This window comes from Augochlora pura, chromosome 4 (assembly GCF_028453695.1).
Source record: "Augochlora pura isolate Apur16 chromosome 4, APUR_v2.2.1, whole genome shotgun sequence".
NCBI classification, from domain to species: Eukaryota; Metazoa; Arthropoda; class Insecta; order Hymenoptera; family Halictidae; genus Augochlora; species Augochlora pura.
In genome coordinates this window covers 2,018,620-2,040,902 of record NC_135775.1, presented here as the reverse complement: position 1 = coordinate 2,040,902, position 22,283 = coordinate 2,018,620, and the positions used below count along the sequence as shown (strand labels likewise).

The 22,283-nt window shown below is 41.8% G+C and overlaps 1 protein-coding gene across 3 annotated transcripts in view; it reads right to left on the bottom strand.

Annotated features, from left to right (window-relative positions):
- LOC144468834 (neprilysin-1) overlaps nucleotides 1–22,283 on the bottom strand; it is a 119,280-nt gene that overhangs the window by 83,432 nt on the left and 13,565 nt on the right. For all 3 annotated transcript variants that reach the window (XM_078178590.1, XM_078178591.1, XM_078178592.1), the window contains exon 4: nucleotides 12,285–12,504. In XM_078178590.1, the coding sequence (XP_078034716.1) occupies nucleotides 12,285–12,504 (220 nt within the window). The remainder of the gene's footprint in view (nucleotides 1–12,284; nucleotides 12,505–22,283) is intronic.

The following is a 22,283-nucleotide window of genomic DNA, read 5'->3' as shown; positions in this document are numbered from 1 at the left end:
CATAGAATTAATAATAAATGATAATAATAAAATGAAGAAATAAAGAAATGGATAACACGGGAGTGAAAGAGAGATAAAGAGAGGCAAAGAGACAGAGAATTGGGAAAAGATGGCGGACGAAGTTATAGCCAAGTTTAACAGCGCAGTTTCGAGCTTGCTAACGGGACGAAACGAGCCAGGAAAATGCGGTAGTAACATCATCCCCTTCCCCCACTCTCCACCCCGCCTCCTCCAAACCCCCGACCATTACAATGAGATATACACACCGACACGAAGACTTTTAACCCTTTTATTTCCCAGCAGTGCAATTCTTAAAATTTTTGCATCGCACCGCTGCTACCACCGTGTTCCACGCGAGGGTCGTTTCTGACCCAGTATCAATAGACCTCTAACCTTACTTACATTCAACGAGCTCGATGTAATTATATGTTTATTGAAAAGCTGATTCAATTTAATCGACATTCATTATAGCGATCTCTTAATTCGATTATGCATTTGATAATAATTTATAAATATATTGTAATTTATTATGCACAACATATAGCACACATAAATTATATTTAAATAAAATCACTATATGCTCTATATTGTCCATACACACTATAATAATATATTTATATATATATATTTAAATTGTGATATGAAATATATTATATTTCTTTCTTCCATTTTTTACACAGATTTTAACATTAACAAATAAACGAATAACCGATTAATATAAATGAACAAAAACATAATTAAAAAACAACTGTAAAACAAATTACTCGTGAAACGACTCGAGCATTCGTTGACAACAAGCCGTCATCGATCACCCTGGGTCACCAACGACCCGGCGAAGCAAATCGCGGACAAACGAGGATCGATGCCGAGAAGTTAATCCGGCGAATTGACACAACCCAGATCCACGGCCGGCCGTCGGAATCGGCAGCGATCGAGCACGGTAAATTTGCTGCTAAATATTGCACGCGTGCGATCGCTCGCAAATTGCGGAACAGCGGCGAGCGAGCGAGCGTGAGCGGTGGAGAAATCGAAGCCGATTGTCGTTTCGAGGGGACCGTGGCTCCTCGTCGAATCGATACTATACAACGCCTGTATACATAGACTGTATACGCTCTCTCTCTCTATACACTGTTAACAGGCCCGCGAATGCCATCAATAACGTTCGCGCGTCAACAAACACCGCGCACAACAGTGAGACACGGTTAACGGCGGCGCGTCGACCGAGGAGTTCCTTGGACCTGTTACGAGCCGAGGGCCGAGTTGCACGCGTGGCCGGAGATAAATCAGTTTTGGATTGCTAAGAAATACTATGAAATTCTATGAAATATAACAAAATACAACAAAATACAATAATATAAAAATACTATACAAAAAGCACGCAATATACATGTTAACCTAAAAATAGCTCAAAATGAAAAAGAAATACACGAAACATGATTCAATTATGGGAGCAACAATAATAGCAATAATAATAATTAGCTCCAAGCAGTACAGCCATTGTAAAGAATATTTCAAAGCACTCCTCGTTAACGAAATATTGCCATAATTAATCAACGCGCGTCGGAAGAGAATCTTCCGTCGGAAGATCAGAGGAGAAAATTAGCTGAGAAAGGGTTGCGGAACAATTACCGCGGAAACGTATGCCCCGTGTTTCGTTGAGGATTCGCCAGACAAACTTTCGGGATAAGGAGAACGAATTGCAAGTCGTTAACGGATTCGGCTGTGATTATTTTCGGCGGTGGAAGGGGCGACACGACGGCGGATGAGAAGGAAGAGGAGGGGGGATAAGGAGGAGAAGGGGGAATGGTGGGAGTAAAAGGAGCCACGGCAATTTCCCATGGTAATTCGAGGAATTTATTGTTGCAAACTATTAAGACTCGGGCTCTCGGGCTCTGGGCGAGTTTCAAGGACCATCGAACGTGGGCGCCGCGCGCACCCCCCTCAGGGCTAATTAGAGTCTCCTCTTCGTTGTCCGAGGGTTACCGAAACAGCGTCCACCGTTCGCACCCCTTTCAGTAAAAATCTTTTAGTAAAAATCTTTTAGTAAAATCTGTCACAGTGAAAAGTGTTTCGAACGCCAAGAAAATTATAACAAATTTTCATATTTTCAATATTAATTTATATTCAATTATGTTCAATATTAAATTATAATAAATTTTCATAATATTATAATATAATAAATTTTCATAATATTATAATATAATTTCATTTTTATAATAAAAATCTCGAGCTCCAGGAAATAAAAATCTCGAAGCCAGCGATTAAAAGTGTTGCCCTCGTGCCCGCCCCGTGGATCTCAGAAACGGTTTCATAAAATCATGCTCGCAACAGCCCCGAATATTAAGGGCAGAGATTCGAGGCGGATGATAACGGACGCGCGTTTCTACGATTTTCCATGCGACGGCACAGCGCGGTTGGATTATGCACATGCAACTTCTGGGAGACGCGCGGAGGAGACCCTTGTCCTGGCACCACGGGAACTCCTCCTCGTCGTCGTCGTCGACGACTCTGCGGTGGCAGAGGAGGAATTGGGACGCGGAACGTCGCCGCCGTGCGCGTCGTGCTCGGGACATTTCCAGGCATTAACCCTTTCGCTCCGAGGGGCGTATGTGTACGCCCCGGAAGGATGACCATTTATACACGAAGAGCGTATATAATATAATATATATATATATATTATTATAGTACGTTCATAGCATATATTTTTATTTTATTACATCATTTATTTGTTATATATTATTTATTATATTATTATTTATATATACTTTTATTTCACACTTTACGTAACATACTTCTGTTAATCGAAAAACAGTTGACTATAATAACAATAATAATAATTATTATTACTCTTTATTAATGGGCTAGAATAGATATAAATAATATAAATTAAAGATTATAATATAAGAGTGTGTGATGAATTAATTACAGAGTGTGTGTTTTAATAGGTACAGTTGCTGCATTTTTAAATTGGCCAAAGAAGTCAATTGAAAAAAATAAAGTTATTATTATAAACTTTTATATTTTAGAAAATAATATAATGTTACTAAATACAATAAATATCATAGTGAAATTTCGAGAACAAGAAACGACTTTCTACCACGTAGCAATTCCGTGCTTCATTGTCAACTGCTCGCTAATGCGCTCCGTAGCGAAAGGGTTAAGGCTCGCGCCGGAAATTGCGGCCACTCTCTGTCGTCGTCTCTTTCTCTTTTTTCTTTCTTTCTTTCTTTTTACCGGGGCGACCGCATTAGGCTGTGGCTAGTACACGTGCTCAGGTGCACTCGCCCCGTCCGCGATCTCCGTTCCACCTGTACCACCACCACCACCACCGCGCTGACTCTTTTACGAGGTTGCATTAACGATACATAAGAACCTTATAACAAACGGCTGCGCGGAGCAGCGTTTTATCCGCACCGCTTTGCTACATTTCGGGTAAAAATGGTTTTTTGCGCGGTGTCCGTTCCTCGTTGTTTTGCGATCAATGCTTTGGGGGGCACATTCTTTGGTGATTTAATGTTGGGTGGAGGACATGTTTAACCCTTTGCACTCGAGTGGTGACTTTGGGGCACAATTAAAATTATTCGATTACGTTCTAAAATAATTTTTATAACAATAAAGTTTAGATTTAAAAAATTGTTGAGTAGTGAAACTATTGCTACGAGTTGCAAATTATTAGTGGAAAATTATTTCACAAGTTAAAATGGCTTCGAGTGGAAAGGGTTAATACTCCTATTATATTACATTATACATTAATCTCAAATATCCCGAATTTCGAGACACCAAAGAAAAAAAATTTTTTTTTTAAATCTAAAAAATCATAAAAACCTAAAACTAAAATTTGCCCAATAAAACCCGGTTTTCCAAAGTATAGCGCGTCGGTTTTGTGAACGGGGACGCGTGTCGCGCTCGTCTCTCGCGACCGGAAGCCTTAGAGAACGCCGGAATTTACGTAAGAACGGCGAAGGGGGTCGCAAACTTGATTAATCCGCGGGCTGTTTAATGGGTCAAGTTCGTCGCCGTTAAGCCGCGCGCGACGACGGCGTTACGTCGTCGACGCACGACGGTCGGTCGCACGGCTCGTCGCGGCTCGTCGACGCAGATCGCCGGGCTACCCCTAATTTCCTAATGAAACGAAAACACTGGCCGGAAGCGATTCGCTCGCGCGATTGTTGCTCTGTTTTCGCTGCGGATTCGCCGACCCTTGCCTCGAGTATCCCCCCACCCCTGCCACAAATTCTCTCCCCTTATATACATCACATTATATATATATCTGGGTGACATTAATTTCTGACCAATTTTGAAAACTCATTTTTACTGCGATATATTCGAGCAAAATGAATTCGCTTTCCATGCAAGATCAGTCCATGTAACTATATTGCAATAATATGAATTATTAATATTACTAATATTACTTTTTACTATTATTAATATTACTTATTAATACACATATATATATTATTATTACATATACAAAATTATTAAAAATTATTAAATTGTTATTTACATATATATGATAGATTTATTATTTTATTATTAAACACCGAGACATTTTTATCGAAGCTTCCGTTGACTCTTTCACTGCCTATAGTGAGCTTCTCGACATTTTCAGAAGGCAGTTTCCGGATCGAAATTCCGCCGAAAAACGGGATCGGCGTTGAGAGAGAGAGAGAGAGAGAGAAAAAAGGAGCGCCGCTTTCCGCGGAAACGTTGGAAGAGAAATATTTGACGCGACAGCGAGGAGGATGTTTATCCATCCCGGTTGACCCCGGCCGGAACGCCGTCGCGTTTTCATTCTCGTTTATTTGAACAGCGCGCAGCCCCGGCTCTCGCTGCTCTCCCCTCCCCTTTCCGGAATAGTCGTTCGCCGGCCTCTCCTCTTCCTGGCCACTGTTTTTCCAAAGGAGCGGGAAAGAGGTCGGGAAACTCACCGGGCACACATTCTTTTTTAGTTCGAATTTCCCGCCACTCCAATGGCGCATGATTCAAATCGACGCGACGATGCACAGTCGACGCATTTAAATTGTTATAACTCTAATATCGTTGGAAATATCGTTACGAAACTTTTATGAAAAATCATTAAAAAATAGTAAATTCTATTTAGTGAAACCTAAAAATAATTTTCTATTTGTTGAACAATAAACTTCGATGACGATGCACAGTGAGCGCATTTAAATAGTTATAACTTTAATATTGAATTGAATAATTTTGAATTTTTGCAAAAAGTTGATCTTTCTAGTAGAACGTTGGCGAGTTTTTTCGAAAGCGATGACGCCGCGCCACGTGGCCAGAGCGAAGTATGAATTATTAAATGGTGTGGCTATTGCGGTGTGCTTTGAACGTGCCGCCAGTTTTTTAAAGGGTTGTAGCCGACTGTGCCTTGGTACTTCGGAGGAGGCCTTGATCCATTTCACGTTTTGGCAACGCGAAAATTGTATATAACTTTGTGTATAATATAGCGTATATAGTAGCAGATATAACAGATAGAGTAATATAGTTTATATGCTATATTTACTATATCTGCTATGCATGTACTATTTCTACTTTAATATAATTTTTAATTCAATTTAATTTAATATAGCACATAGAGTACTATCTATATGCTATAACAACTGTCTATAGATAGCAGCTATAGTTTATATAGCAAATATAGCAAACAGATAATTTATATACTATGTCTACTGTATCTGCTACCTGTATACTATATTTACAACGTACATATAGCACCTATAGCAAATAGAGCAGACAGATAGTAGTTCACATGCTATATCTACCATATCTGCTATCTATGTAGTACATCTACTATGTATATATAGCAGCTATGGCGTCTATAGCAGCTATAGCAGTTATAACAGCTACATCATGCAATCAGCACTTAATATACAAGTCAAACTGATACCGTACTACTTTCGATCGTCACTGTACACTGACTCCTTCGCGACTGCGTTCGAAAACGCGGCAGCCGTGCGCTCCGGGCGAATTAGAGCAGCCCGTTCGTTGCCGCGGTCGAAATTATCGAAATATCCCGGTATTTCCTGTTGCCCCGACCGACCGTTCGGGTAAACAGAAGACGAGCCGCGCCGGGGCCGCTATCTGGGTCACACGCGATTAAAAGAGCTCTGCTGGACGCTGCATACGTCACCGCGGCTAGTAACAGCGACGGGGCCCTCTTAGAAACGTCTTGCGAACCCTGTGTCCACGCGAACCCCCGAAATAAAAAGAGGGAGAAACGAAGGTCGTTTTGTTCGGGCGCAAGCCCCGGAAACCACCGTCGGTTCGACGTCGAGGCTACCAGGATTTTCCTAACCCCGGCCCCGACTTTCCGCAACGGAGACCATTCGAGGGAGCTTTTCCGCTCTGTTGCGCAGAAACGGTCGTTGAACGACGGTTAAACGGCCCTCCCCTGCCGGCGCAACAGCTGACCACCCTAATCGAGGGATGCTCCGGCGCCATTGTCTCGGACCGATAGACGGCCTTCGATGATAGTTAAACGGGAATGGTTTTGGTAAATGTTTATTTGGAATTATTAGGCGAATCGGTTCGAGTCAATATTTGGAATAATTAGGCGAATCGGTTCGAGTCAATATTTGGAGTAATTAGGCGAATTGGTAAGAGTCAATATTTAGAATAATTAGGCGAATCGCTTGGGGTCTATATTTATTTGGAATAATTAGGTGAATCGCTAAAAGTCAATATTTAAAATAATCATAGGCGAATCGCAAATAGTCAATAATTATTTAGAATAATTATTCTAATCTCTAAAACTCAATATTTAAAATTATTAGAGGCGAATCCAGGCGATTCAATATTTAAAATAATTATTCGAATAATTTCAAGCCAATATTTACTTACAATAATTCAGGCTAATAATTTCAAGTCAATACTTGTCTAAAATTGATTTATAAAACAGCAAAGAATAAGCCACGGCTGCAAAATATATATTCTTCGATGCGACGCGGATTTTTTTAACGCACGCTATAATTCACCGGTAATTTTGTGTAGTCACGTTGTGTGGATCGTACAGCAACGCGCGGCGGTCTATCATTCTTCGAAATTCTGCACGCCGTGGCAGAAACGTTATATGGAAGTTCAAACGTAACAAGGGGGAAGTTAATCATCACGTGTACACACACACGTACACATTGTTACGTCTATCAAAGTCAGCACGTTTCGCAGCGGGCTGAGTAGTAAGTGATATTTACGATCCCAGGTATCTCGTGTCGATATTTCTCTTCGGTATACACGTGATAATTATTCGTCATTATTTGTCGAAACGCCATATATTATTTATACAAATGCCATGTATTATTTACGCGAACGACATGAAAAACCAACGAGACACCTGTGACAAAGTATACGAAGTTCAGGGTGAGTTATGGTTGTCGCGTAATTTGTGTATGTAATATGGAGGTTATGTCAAGGTTAATTGTTCAATTATTTATGTAAAATTGTACGAGATAATATTGTACAGAAACGTAAATGTTTATAAAATCGTACAAATTTACAGAAAGCTGTTTACGTTGAATTAAAATTGTATTTGTGCAATTAAAACTGCGAGTGAAAGCTAGTGCAATAAATAAATTGCTATAAAAGTCTATACGTTTATTTAAAATTGTCTGAGTTCAATTAGAATTGCACATGTTTATGTAAAATTGTTCTAGTATATATACAGTCGTACAAAAATGTATATAAAATTGTTCTATTATATATATATATATATATATATATATAACTGCACTAGTAAATATATATTAATAAAAATTTCCATAGAATAATTCTGTCATAGAAATAACAGCACTCCTAAATATACAGCAGTACAAGTTTCCATAAAATATAATAGTACAACCCTCATCGAGGATCGGTCGTTGCAGAAGCGACGGGGAGGGACAGCTGACGTAAAGCCGCCATCGTCGCGCGGCGGGAAGGGTGGAGAGAGAACGTTATGCAACGGAAAACGAACTTGAAACTGTTGTTAATTCCCGTGAATTCGATAATCTTTTGATCCGTTTGCTGGAACTCGACGAGCCGAGGTTCGCCCTGGAATAAGTCGCGATTCTATTCGATTACGCCGGAAGAAAACCGGAAAGTTCGCGAGCCAGAGAGAGAGAGAGTTTCACTTCGCTACAAGATGGCGGGTATCTCTAAATTCAAAAAAATAAATATTGTAAAATGGCGATGATTTTGGTGACGTAAATATTTTATAAATATAGCTAAATTTAAATACAGGACATAAATTTTTAATAAATATTCTCAGTGCTATAAGCAAAAATTTAATATTATTTCTATAATATTAAACACTATTCCTAGACTATCCTATATTATTAATAACAAACAGACATTAAACGACCCAATCGGTCGGATTAATTAAGAGAAAACACAAGAGGATGCGTACTTTTCAGAACAATACGCGTTTTTCGTCTACGTTGTCGATTTTGAATAAAAATATGTAGGTTAATGAAGCCGCGTTCCTTCTTTTTGCTATTTATTTACGCGCGTAAACAAAGGCGGTCGGAAAAGTGTACATTTATTAAAATAGCGAAATTTCCGACGTTTAATACGGAGAAAAGATTTTATAAAGGATATTCTCTGTGGCGGAGGTGTATAAACAGATATGTGGTAATTACTGTGAACGAACAGCCGAATTATGCTCGAAATTTCACGGACAGAAGGTAATCGGAAACCCTGACTAATGAGGGTATCAAAACGTGAATCGCGCCCGGCGACCAATGAAAATTAAAGTGATATTTAAGCCCGTGCGAGGAAAGAGACGGACCTGGCTAATTTGTCCCGTGTGCGATATCCTCGGCGAAATTAAAGTTATCCCAGTAGAAGGAATAATATTTTATCTAGAAAAAATATATTTGAAATTTTTCAACCAATTTTCAATCGAACTTATTTTCGAACAAATTTTCAATTTTCAATGGAACTTATTTTCGAACCAATTTTCAATTTTCAATTGAACTTATTTTCGAATAAATTTTCAATTTTCAATGGAACTTATTTTCGAACCAATTTTCAATCGAACTTATCGTTCGAATCAATTTTCAATTTTCAATCGAACAATGTTTAACTCTCGTGTAAATCCACCATCGCAGCTGGTAAATCGAGCGTGGAACAGTGGAAATGGTAGAATCAAGAGTGTTCAGCGAGAGAGAGCAACAATTTCTTGGCACAACGGTCACAGAAAAAGTTACGCCCGCGTCGCTCGATGAAAGCGTAGAGAAACGGCTCGCGGTCAGTTGGCTGCCTTTAATTGGCGGCGGATGAAGGCTGCATCGACTCGGCCACAAATCATCGGCGCGGCTATCGAGGGACCACGAGAAAAAGAGAGCGAAAGAGAGAGAGAGAAAAAAAAGGGGGAGAGAGAAAGCAGAGAGTTGAAAGAGAGAGAGAGGGAGAGAGAGAGAGAGAGAGAGAAGCGAGAGGAAGATTTGAGAGACAAAAACAGACTTGAGAAGAAAGAAAAACAGAAAGCGGAGGAGAGTAGATTTGAAAGAGAGAGAGGGGGGGTGAAGAGGGAGAAAGACAGCTTTGAGAGAAAGAGAGAGAATGAAATTTAAAAGAGAGAGAGAGAAACCAGAATTACAGGTAGAAATACAAAAAAATTCAAAGGAGAGTAAAAGAGAGAAAAAGAGAAAGAAAAAGATTGAGAAATAGAGAAAAGAAAGAGAAATCGACAGACAGGTCGTAGAAGAGCGATTAACTTCGGCGGAGCTATTCAATTATCCGCGGCTCGTTAACGGGGCCATCAAAAACGCGGCCGAAGCGAGCAACAGATTGCGAGAGGGCTCTCTCCCTTCGGAGGAAACGGCATGAAAAGGCGAGGGGGTACACATCCCCCCCTCTACGCGACGCTCAGAAAATCTCCTCCGGGCGATCTTTCCGCTCGCAGAAAGAAGGGATTAGTCAAAGGCGATGAGACAGCGAGTGAAAGCAAGAGAGAGAAGAGAGAGAAATAGAGAAATAGAGAGAGAGAGGAGGTTATAGCTCGCGAACGAAATTTTCAACAGCGATCTTTTGATCCGCGACCGACTGCTCCACGCTTCCGAGGACACGGACGGAATGATTTAGGTCGTCGAAGGGAACCGGGATCAAATGAAACCGGGCTAACTTCGTCGGAACGGAAAAGCGACCGCGTCGGATCTCAAAGTCCGAGGACTCTCGTTCACCGTTTCGCGATTTTTTTTAATGCCTTCGAACAGAAGTCGATATTTTGTTTTTGGACGAGATGAGAGATGAAGATGAGTTCGAATTTATTTGATGGGTCATGCGGTGGATAGTGATTTAGGATAGTAGTTAGGATTAGGTGTTATTTGCATGAGAATTCGTTTGAAATGAGATTTCAGTCGAATATTTAAATATTCGAGTATTCGTTTGAGTAAGAATTCATTTTGGATTCGAATTAATTTCGAATTAGAATTCATTTCGGAGTCGAATTCATTCAGATAAGAATTCATTTTGAATTCGAATTAATTTCGAGTAAGAATTCATTTTGGATTCGAATTAATTTCGAATCAGAATTCATTTTGGATTCGAATTCATTCAGATAAGAATTCATTTTGAATTCGAATTAATTTCGAATTAGAATTCACTTTGAATTCGAATTAATTTCAAATTCAATTTAATTTCGAATAAGAATTCATTTCAATTTCGAATTAATTTCGAGTAAGAATTCATTTCAAATTCGAATTAATTTTAAATACGAACTCACATCAAACAAAATTATATTCTTATAAACAATCGGTATATAAATTACCAATCTTCAATTAATAAATATCATATTCATCAACGACTAATAAATATCACAAATATAACATACAACTTAACATTAATTAATACAAATTACCGATCAGTAACGAACAAACATTGCAGCATCAGCACTGTATCAAAAAGCAGTTAACAAAGCGAATTAATAATCCACCGATCATGTGAATTAATGCGTCGTTCCGTGCGAGGCTTTTTTTCGCAAAAAGAACTCCCGCGAATATTATCGGTAATTCCGAGCTGATTATTCTCGAAACAGGAAATCCCAGCGTCGAGAGAAACCGAGAGAGAGAGAGAGAGAGAGAGAGAGAGAGAAAGGAGCGAGAGAGATCATTGAAACAAATCCGCGCGCAGCCATTCCACGTTTATTTTCGTTTCGGATTAATTGAACTCCGGCGGATCGATCGATGTAAAAATGCTTGGTCCATCGATCGCTTTTAACTGCCCCGCGAGAACCCCCTGTCCGCGTTCCGTTAACAATGCCGGCCAATATGTCTGCCTTTCTCTCCCTCTCTCTCGCGCTGTCGACGAACGAAATCGAATACATTCGGAAAATTGCGGAACAGTCGGCCGCGATATATTGCTTGCAGAAATTTCCGAAAGTATTCCCTGCCGCGCGGCGGCTGCTGAATCCACGATTTTACAAAATTCAATTCTACCCCCCGATGACGTACACCTCCGTCCGGATTCTCAACATTTTCAACATTGACTGGGTTACAGATGTTCGAATAAAATTAATTCGAATAAAATGCTGGAATTATTTTGAATAGAGTATGTAAATTAGGTGAAGTAATTTTTAGCTATAGTAAAATGATGCAATTTCTTTGGGTGAAATAATTGAATTGTTTTCAGTGGAGCAGTTGAATTACTTTGAATAAAATACTGAAATTGTTTTAAGTGAAGTACCTAAATTATTTTAAGTGAATTGAAATGCTTCAATTTCTTTATGTAAAATAATTGAATTATTTGAATTAAAGTAGCTGAATTAATTTGAATAGAATACTTGAATTATTTGAAATAAAATACTTGAATTATTTCCAGTAGAATACTTGAATTATTTCCAGTAGAATACTCGAATTATTTCAAATAAAATACTCGGATCACTTCAAACGAACTACTCGAACCACGGCAAACAAAACACAGTAATTACTTCAATTAAATAATTCAGCATAACACGCGGAAATCTCCTCATAAAATAACAAATTCCGAGCTCGACGTTCCATCGAACAAAACGGCATAATTTGCGATAAGTTTACGGCACGGCAGTCAAAGCGTCGACGCTTCGAATGCCCATCTGTCCGCCATATTTATTCCTCCGGCATCGCGTCGATTTCTCGACGGCCGATGAAAAGCGAATCAACCGGAATTTTACTGTTATAGCGTTCGATTTATGCTTCGCGGCTATAAACGCGAACGTTAAATTCCGCTGGGAGGTTAATCGAAAAGCGAGAAAAAGAAGAAGAAAAAGAAGAGGATCCGTTCCGTCGCGGAGGTGGGGGTGGGGAGGGAGATAGTGTACTCACTGTGAAGATGATCGTCGATCCTCGCCTGAAGCATGTTGAAGCTGGAGCTCGGCTGATAGGGCTGCTGGTCGCGTATACCGCCGCACGCGAACTGATAAAAGTCCTTGCATGGATCCACCCCCTTCTTCATGAACGCCACCATACGCTTCGAGGCCTCCTCGCACGCTTTCGACTCGCAGACACCCTCCGGACCGTCGCGCTCCCTGATGCACGCCTCGTCCTGCGAAAATCCAAAAGCTCCGCGTCTTTATCGACAATAATTTCTTTCTTATTTCTTTTATATTTATACTTAATCTATTTTATATTTTTTTATTACATTTTATTATATTCGCATTTTTGTTAGTTGACGGATAGATCCTAACCCTATTTATTCATTGCTTAGACATTTTCCGATATTTTTATATATCAGTTAGTTTGTTGGTTAGTTCAGTAATTTTGTGAAATATATTTCAACCGAGGAAATGACGCATTGTACAAAATGCAGTATAGAACATAACACATAAGTTTGCTTATTTGTTATATGTATATAGAATAATGAATAATTACATTTGATATATCAATCTTTAGTGAAAATATCAAAATGGCCTAAACGACAAGTCAGCGAAAAAATGGCTCGGGACGGCACGTGTTAAGGAACAAATAAGTGCTAATCAACTCAGCGCTAAAGGCATCGTAGCGCAAAGGGTTGAAAAGCCCGACAAATAAAACTCGAAGCAACGCAGCGTAAGGTCGTAGAACGTGGATCCGATTATTCGACGGATCTCGAGGACGCCGTGGTACCTTGCACGACTCTCTCTCTCTCTCTCTCTCTCTCTTTGCCCCCGAGTTATTTCCGCGACATTAATTCCGAGGCGAAGCATCAGCAGAAGATCCCCGGGGTTCTTTTTCGAATTTCTCAAGATATGATCGCGCGAAGCTCCGGGCCGAGCACAGAGCTTCGCCCTCGGCCCTCCGGACCACCTTCCCATCGGAACCGAGCTCCCCATTTTACCCGCCGATAACAAATGCGTTCGCCCGGCGAGGCAACCCATTCGAAGCGGTCCCGTCCCGCGGCCGCGTCTCCTCTTCTTCTTCTTCTTTCGCCGATTCACCGTTTCCACCGCGGCGATGGGAAGAGTTCGACTTTAAACGGGCCGAAGAAACGAATGTTTTCCCTCGCGGCTCGTTCGATTCGGCCGCGGATCGCGGGGTCGCAGGGTTCTATCAGATTCTCCAGATTTTAACAATTTAGGAGTGACGGAACGACTGGCGCAGGGAGGGACTGTCGGTGTTTGTGTTTAGACACTTTTAAGACGTTTTTAAGACGTTCGGAAGACGTTCTCAAAACGATCTCAAGACGCTTTTAATACGTTCAGAAGACGTTCTCAAAACGATCTGAAGACGTTTTTAAGACGTTCAGAAGACGTTCTCAAGACGCTTTTAAGACGTTCAAAAGACGTTCAGAAGACGTTCTCAAGACGCTTTTAAGACGTTCAGAAGACGTTCTCAAAACGATCTCAAGACGCTTTTAAGGTGTTTCTAAGACGTTTTTAAGACCGTCAGAAGACGTTCTCAAAACGATCTCGAGACGCTTTCAAGATGTTTCTAAAAAATCCAAAACCAACCAAGGAGTATCAAACAGAGTCAAAGATAAATATCGTACAGACTCAAAGACAGACGTCGAAGTTAAAAATCTCCGTCAGCCATCGGCAGAACCGAAGTTGTCGTCGATCGTCCTCAGAGACCGTGGCGTTTTTTGACAGAGACAAATGATCCCTCGAAGCTTCGGATTCTCGGATAAGTGAAATTAATTCCGACGCGATCTTCTCTTTCTTCTTCTTCGTCGTCTTCGTCTTCTCTTATCGGTATTAAATCCCCCGAGGTTGATGGAAACAGCTCTAAATAGATATCCATCCTCCTCGAGGAGAAACGCCGAGTAAAATAGATGACAGCCGATGCCGGGTGGAACTAGTTTCATGGAGTTCAGCCAGATAAGCTTCCGCCCGGTTACATTAAACTGGAAAGATCGCCGGAGAGAGAGAGAGAATTCAACTTTCGGATCGTAGCGGCCCTGCACAATAACAGCCGGGATTTTGCCAGACGGTGTGCTCGCGATTGGTCCACGCGCTGAGTTAGGGTGATGGGGGACGATCATGCAGATCACCCTAACCGGGTTCGAGGTGGTCCTTGCCGATGATCCAGCGCACTAAGGTGTTTTTTTAAAGGATCGATTCTTTTTTTTGGATTTTATTTTCGTTTTTATTTTGCCATTTATTTTAATATATTTCCGACCGTCGGCTGTAAACATTTTTACAAAATTACTATTAAAAGATACTTATTTTAATTATTTTATTTATTACGAAAAGTATTTAATATAGTATATTTTAACTTAATAGTTTACTTAACGTTAGTTTACTTAACGTAAACATGGCGGTGCGGGTTATCAGTCATCGGTTTCCTCGAAGCACCTCGCTTCCCGCGCCTGTCACTGCTCTATGCAGAAGCAAGGGCAAGGGAGGAGGGCACGGTTTTCTTCTCGGTCTCAATTACACGGCGGCTCGATCAGTATGCGAGCAACTTGCGAGCGCTCGCGTGTACACGAGGAGGGCCGGGGCGCGCGACGCGTTAATGGAAGTTCCTTGGGCGACGTCGATCCCGATGAAGCGGCCCCGGCGCCGCTCGGAATCGAATCGGCGAATAAGCTTTCAGCCGCGACGCTCGGATTTCCGTGTCGGCCGACGGAATGCGAGCCGATATATACGCGACCTTCGATGAACAAGTACGGCCGAATCGACGGGTTTCGTACGCCACGATTTTACGGTGATTTTTGCGATGATTTTTACAGTGATTTTTACGATTATTTTTGCGATGACTTTTACAGTGATTTTTGCGATTATTTTTGCGATGATTTTGTTTACGATCTTGTAACGCGGTTATTTATTTATTTATAGATATGGGGTGTGACACGACGTCACCTAATTTTCTATAAAAATTATTTTGTTCACCGAAGCAAAAATAGCATTCCAATTAGCAAACAATTGAACTCCTGAACAAAAAATTTCTGGTTCAAATTAAAATCCAACATCTTATACTTTTCCCCCTAGAAACTTTGAATTTTCCTGCGAAGCATTGAATCGTCCGAGAAAAGTTGCTGCACAGGAATTCTGAAGTCTTCGATTGAAAGTCGATTCGTCGGATCGGCGCGGACGATTAATCGAGGAGAGAAAGCGGCGAAGGTAATCCGCGATCAATTAAGCGGCGCTTTTCGTGCAAGTCAGCCCCCTCCCCTCCTGGTTCCGGACTGTTAATAAGTTTGCAGTAATTACGAGTGCCTGGTTAGAGGGATTCCAATCAGATCGCCGCCGCCTCTAGTTCCTCCGATAGAGAGAGGCCGGAAGTGGCCAGTGAACCTACAAATTACGGGCGATGGACGATCGTGATTGGCCGGTCGACCGAATATATTCCCGTCCTACTAATCCGGTCTTCGCGAAAATTTCGACCAGCCGACGAATTACGAACATTAACGAATGATATATTACAGGATAATTATTGAATATATATACCCCGTCGAATAAATAAATATCGAGCCAAATAAATATTTAGTTCAATAAATATTCAGCCGAATAAAAATTTATTTCGACAAAAATTTATTTCTTTTATTTAAATTATCGTACAAAGCAATTACCATTAAATAAAGTCATAATAGAAAGTCATAATTATTGTATAAAATTATTACACGAAATTATTACCACCATATGAAATAATAATACAAAATTACGTCTGCAATAGATTACAATAAAATTGACACCTAAAGCTCTGCTATAATATTAACATCAACTTCCATCGCATCGTGAAAAACAGATCAACCCTTTCGCGAGCGATCTCCATGAATCGCGAACGCCTGAATCACGGCTGGTTAGCCGGAAGATTCAGCGATCTGTTTGAGCTCGATATTATGGCATTCGCGAAGTGGAATCGCATTCGCGTGCGAACCGTTTCTCCCGCCTTTTTTAAAGTCGATTCGATGTAGGAACACAGAGAGGAACTTTTGTCCCAGCGGGAGAGAAAGAGAGAGAGAGAGAGAGGCATCGCGCGACTGCCTACGGGGCTCTCGATGATTTATTCAATATCCGATATTCCGTCGACGACGACGAACGTTGGATTTCAGACACGAGAGTCTTCGGTCGTTTCGACGACGATCCGCGCGACGGAAACACGGAGAACGCACCCGCGACCCCCCGACGAAGCCGTATACTAGGTAAGGTAAGGTTTCGAGGCGAATGTCAACCCTTGCGCGGGTCAGGGTTTCACCCTTCATCCTGACCTTATCTCTTGTCGCGGACGAGCTCGCGGAACGACGACGGAATCGGCGATAGTTTCTTCGGTCTGAATTATTTCGGTATGCACCACTTTGTCCGAGTTATTTTGGCCTATACTACTTTGCCTGAATTATTTTGGTTTGTACCACTTTGTCTGATTTATTTTGATTTATTACTACCTCGTCTGACTAATTTTATCCTGTACTACTTTTTGTCTGAATTATTTTGTACTGTACTACTTCGTCTGACTAATTTTATCCTGTACTACTTTTTGTCTGAATTATTTTATCATGTACTACTTCGTCTGACTAATTTTATTCTGTACAACTCTTTGTCTGAATTATTTCGTACTGTACTACTTCGTCTGAGCTATTTCTTTCTTCACTACTTTCTCTGACTAATTTTGTTCTTTACTACTTCCACTTTTCCAGTACATTTTATCTAAACGATATACTTTATCGTATTCGAACGTCGGACGCCACACGTTACGGATTTGGCATGTAAGCATCGATAAAACTTGCCTCGAAGAATATACGAAAAGAATTCCATCCCGTCTGACAAATATCGTTCCCGACTACTACCATAAAAGAGCGATACATCTTGTTCGAACATTGTTCGCATCGCTGAAATTTCGACACTGTTTGCCGTATAGTTTCTGCCGGCGTTGGTACGGTACGTTCGCAGCAGGATATTGTAGACGACTTAAGGGGGGCAGGGCAATTTATCGCGTCTGATTAATGGAACAGATAACCTACTTCTATCCTCTCGCACGAAAATTTCACAGACAAACGAATATACATTGTTTTTCTCGCATCGTACGATATTAATCTATTCAGGATCTATAATAATTGGGACGAGGGGAGAAAGGATTGCTGAGACATCGATGGGGGGTGGCGCTAAAGGGGGGAGATCGTTGAGACACCGAAAGGGGAGGCCAGACAAATTTGATCGAGTCTGACTAATGGCGTACATCGACTACTTTCGTTCTCGCGCTGTATTTCACTCCCCACCGACAGTGTTCTTTATCGTTCGGTTTCTGGCAATGTTTGCCATGCGTTTATTAGGAATATCGTAAGGGCGCGGCGCGTGGTGGGGGTTGATTTAAGGAGACCGAGGGGAGATTTCGCCGTGTCTGACTAATGGTATGGATAACCTACTTTTCACCCGCACGAAATTCTAAAGACAAATAGAGCGATCCATCACTTTTTAATTTACGTGATAACGGTGATTTATTTGACATTTGAGAGCGACGAATAGCACCGGTATTTTTCGTCTTAAAAATGTCTCAGAAACGTCTTAAAAACGTCCTAAAAACGTCTTAGAAAATCATAAAAGCGTCTTGAGCCGTCTTGAGATCGTCTTAAAAACGTCTTTAAAACATCTTGAAAACGTCTTTAAAACATCTCGAAGACGTCTTAGAAACGTCTTAGAAACGTCCTAAAAACGTCTTGAAGACCTCCTCGTGCTCTGAAAACGGTCAGAGGTTTTTCCAACGATGGAAGAAGCATCGTCGAAAACGAAGCGAGACGGATACCGAAAACAAGCTTTCCATCGGACGCGGAGGGAGACGGAAGAGGACGGGGATGTGGCACGCGACGATATCAAATTTCATTTGCATAGCCCGCGTTATCCGAAACGCTGTCTCGTCGCGCGGCCCAACCACAATTTCGAGTCGATCTCCGTCGCGCACGTGCTGCCACGATCTTTCTCTCGGAGACCAGGAGAGTGGATATATTCCTCTCTCTCTCTCTTGCTGGAACACAAGGTAAATACACCGCTCCGGTGGAACCTCGTTTCGGCCATCTTGGGGGTGCCGCGATGTGATTTAGATAGAGCGGTAGGCCGTGCTCGGAATAGAAAATTGAAAACCCGCGCGCCGGCTCGCGCGCTGTAATTCAATTCTCTCTGTAACGCGGATCCACGCGCGGAAAACTATCCGCGGGAAAACTTCGATAATTCATGCGGCAACGCTGCGCGTAATTTACTTTACACGGGAACATAACCCCTTCTCCCATCTCTCTCTCTTTCTTTTTTCCCTAGCATTTTTTTCCTTCGAACACAGTTTTTCTTCGAACAGTTTTCTCGTAATTCGTAAAGTAGTTAACCGAGCTAAGCCTTCACACTTTTTTTATCTTTTTCGCTTATTAACCCTTTGCTATATCTCGTAGCATATTGCTGGAAATTTTTAGTAACAATATGTTAATTACAAATGCTGTCACGTTCTCTATAGTTCGAATAAAATTCTCTCGTCGAGGTCAAAGTTTTGTCAAAATTATCGACGCACAATGAAAATGTAAATTGTTTGAATTATCGTCGAAAAGATTTGAGAAGAATTATGATACAATTATTCTCCCAAACAATGCATCGAATAAAATGATATTCGTCCAGCACGCCAAATGAATTATTCGACTAAAACTCCGCCCCCCCCCCCCTAAACAAACTACGCGAAACTCCGCCGGCAGCGATCGTAACAGAAGTTGTCGCGCTAGTCGGCTAAACACGCATCGATTACAAACTATCGAGGGGGGGAGGGGGGGCGTCGTCGCGGCCTGTCGGCGATAATTAAACCATAATTGATAACGTTACCGTGGGAACGCCAGCCGGCCGCGTCTCCGATAATTATACAGGGGTTGGGGTTCGGGGGGGAGGGGGGAAGGTGGACTCTGGAAGCTCGAATTTCGACGGCGGCGCGGCGCCAATTAACCGGCGGAGTTTCGCGCGGCTTCGACGACGCGTCGAGAGGAAAAGCGACGCCGTGCTCCTCTAATTTTCTTCTTCGAGCCGCGCTCCTTTTATTTGTCGAGCCGAAGCTGCTAGTTTTCGACGACGGGCCCCGGCGAGACGCGGGATAATTAAACGACGGGGCTCGCCGGCTAATTAATCAGCGGCGCGATGGAAATAATAAATTCAACGTCGAACGGCGCGACGCGATCTATTTTTGCGCGGTCTATTCTCGACGTTGGTCGCGGGACGATCGATCGCGCGATTGACCGATGCCGCGTGGCCTTTGACCCCCTTTCGAATCCGCGAGCATACGTTTTCGTTGAAATCTGCTCGATCGCTTCGACGATCGCTTCGATTTGCGGGCCGCGTTGTTATTTGTCCGAGCTCGCGATTTTATCGGCCCCGTGAATACCAAATGTAATCGGCCGAAAAAGTTTCCGCGGTCTGCGAGCCTCGCGCGGAACGCGAGAATTTGTTCGGCTCGGCGCCGATTCGCGCAAACGTTTCGCTCGTGGAACGCCGATCGCGTTCCTCTCGCGGCGCGCTGCTTGCCAATTTATTGGCCGGCGTTGTCGCCGCTGGAATCGATTGAAACCTTTTAGGGCGTGCAAACTGACCTTTCGACTGTACCAGAAAATAATTCCGCGTCGTTTTGTACCGGCGAATGTCTGGCAACATTTAAATCAATCCGTCGAAGAATGCTCGAAAGATGATTTCTACGAAATTTTGACATATTTGCGATTTTATTGTCAAGTACGTAGTGAATGTAGTACGTTGGAATTTTTTCTGTGGATAGAACGACCTTTGAACTGTACAGAGAAATTATTTTATCGCGATTGGTGTTCGCGGACACCTGGTGCCATTTAAATTAATTCGATCTTTTAGTCGAGACGCGAATTTTCCGATATTACTCCAAAATTACATGACCTTTACGATTTTATTACTATCTGCATAGTGAATGTAGTGGGTTGGCATTTTTTCTATAGATAGACCGACCTTTGAACTGTACATGAAAATTATCCGACCCCGTTTGGCAATCGCAAACATCCGCTACCATTTAACTGGACGCACCAAGGTTCGTATTTCGTTTAAAAGACGAACTCTCCTATATCGTACTAAAACTGTACAAACTTCGAGCTTTTATTGCTACGTCCACACCGGATGTAACAAATTGAAATTTTCTAGGTATATAGACCAACCTTCCAGCTGTGCAAACAAATTATTTGACCATATTTGAGATTCGCAAACACCCGCTACCATTTTACTCAATTCTAAAAGCATTTCGAGTATTTGAAAGTCGATTTTATTGAATCGTCGATTTTATTAAATAAAATATTATTTATCAAAATATACTATAATATAATATAATACTGTCGTATCAACATATGAGAGAACATTAAATTCTGAGTAAGAAAGTATTAATTTTTTATTGCCCCTAAACCTAATAAGCAACGAGTAATTTCATTTTGTTCGCCGCTTTGTCTGTCGAGAATGAAATGAAACGGAACGGGACACGGTTTCGGGGCGGTTTAGAATTCGCCGGAGGAGTATTCCTCTCGGTTCGGGATGCCCGGTTAGCCGGCAAGACGGCTGATGGAGGATCAGCGCACGGAACGCGAAGGAAAACGTTCCTCCCCAGCCCCGAGGCGAAAACACACGCTCCCTCCCTTCTCCCCCTTCGCAAACGGGGGAAATATTCGCGAGCAAGATTTTACGCGTTTTTCATCCGCTCTAGCGTTGGCCCGGCTCAAAGCGTTCTCGAGCTGCCTGATACGCGCGGACGAGATCAAGATGCTCCGCGCGTTCGTTTCCTAGATGCTCCGCGCGTTCGTTTCCTAGATGCTCCGCGCTTTCGTTTCGCAGGGATAAACTTAGGGGCGTGGGATTCCGCGAGTTTGTTAATCCTGCGCCAGGAACAATGTAAATCGCGGAATTCTCTCTAATGAATGCTCGTAACTCGCGAACAGATTTTCATTGCTTCGATAAGAGCTCGAGCAAGTGCAAGAGCAAGTGCTAATCTTGGACGATGATTGGCTTAGGCGAATTTGGAGGAGAGGGTGGTATTAAAAGTCTGGTGGAATGGCGTGAATTGAACATTTTTGTTTGAAGTAAATGATAGGTGAATTAATTAATTGATTGCACGATGAATAAGTCAATGAATGATTGAATGATCGACTGAATGAATTAGTGGACAAATGAACGACGAATGACTGAATGACTGAATGAATAAATGACTGAATCACTGAATCATTAAATAATTAAATGACTAAATGGCTGAATCAATGAATGATTGAATGACTAAATGATTGAATGACTGAATGATTAAATGACTGAATCACGGAATCATTAAATGATTGAATGACTGAATGACTGAATGACTAAATGACTGAATCATTGAATCACTGAATCATTCAATGACTGAAAGACTAAATGACTGAATCACTAAATCATTGAATGACTAATTGGATGAAAGATTAAATGATTGAATCATTGAATAACTAAATGACCGAATCACTGAAAGACTAAATGAGTGAATCATTAAATGACAAAATGACGAATTGACTAAATGACTGAATCACTGAATTATTGAACGACTAAATGATTTTATGATTGAAAGACTAAATGACTGAATCACTGAATCATTGAATGACTGAATCACTGATTCATTGAATGACTGAATGACAAGATGGCAGAATCACTGAATCATTGAATGAAGGATCTCGCAGAGGGGACGTTTCCGTGGCGCGGTCGGAATCGCGAATTTCGTCGGTCAGAGCCTCTCTGTGTGTGTGTGTGTGTGTGTGTGTGTGTGTGTGCAGAGAATATCCAGGCCACGGGCCGTTTTCCCGTGAACGGGCCGGGAGACACGATTTGTAGGCTGTCCGTTCTGAGGGGGGGCGCGAGGCGGCGCGCGGACACCACGGGGCGTATGTGTAACAGGTTTTGTCCGCGCGAGCTAGACCGTGAGAGTTTATGT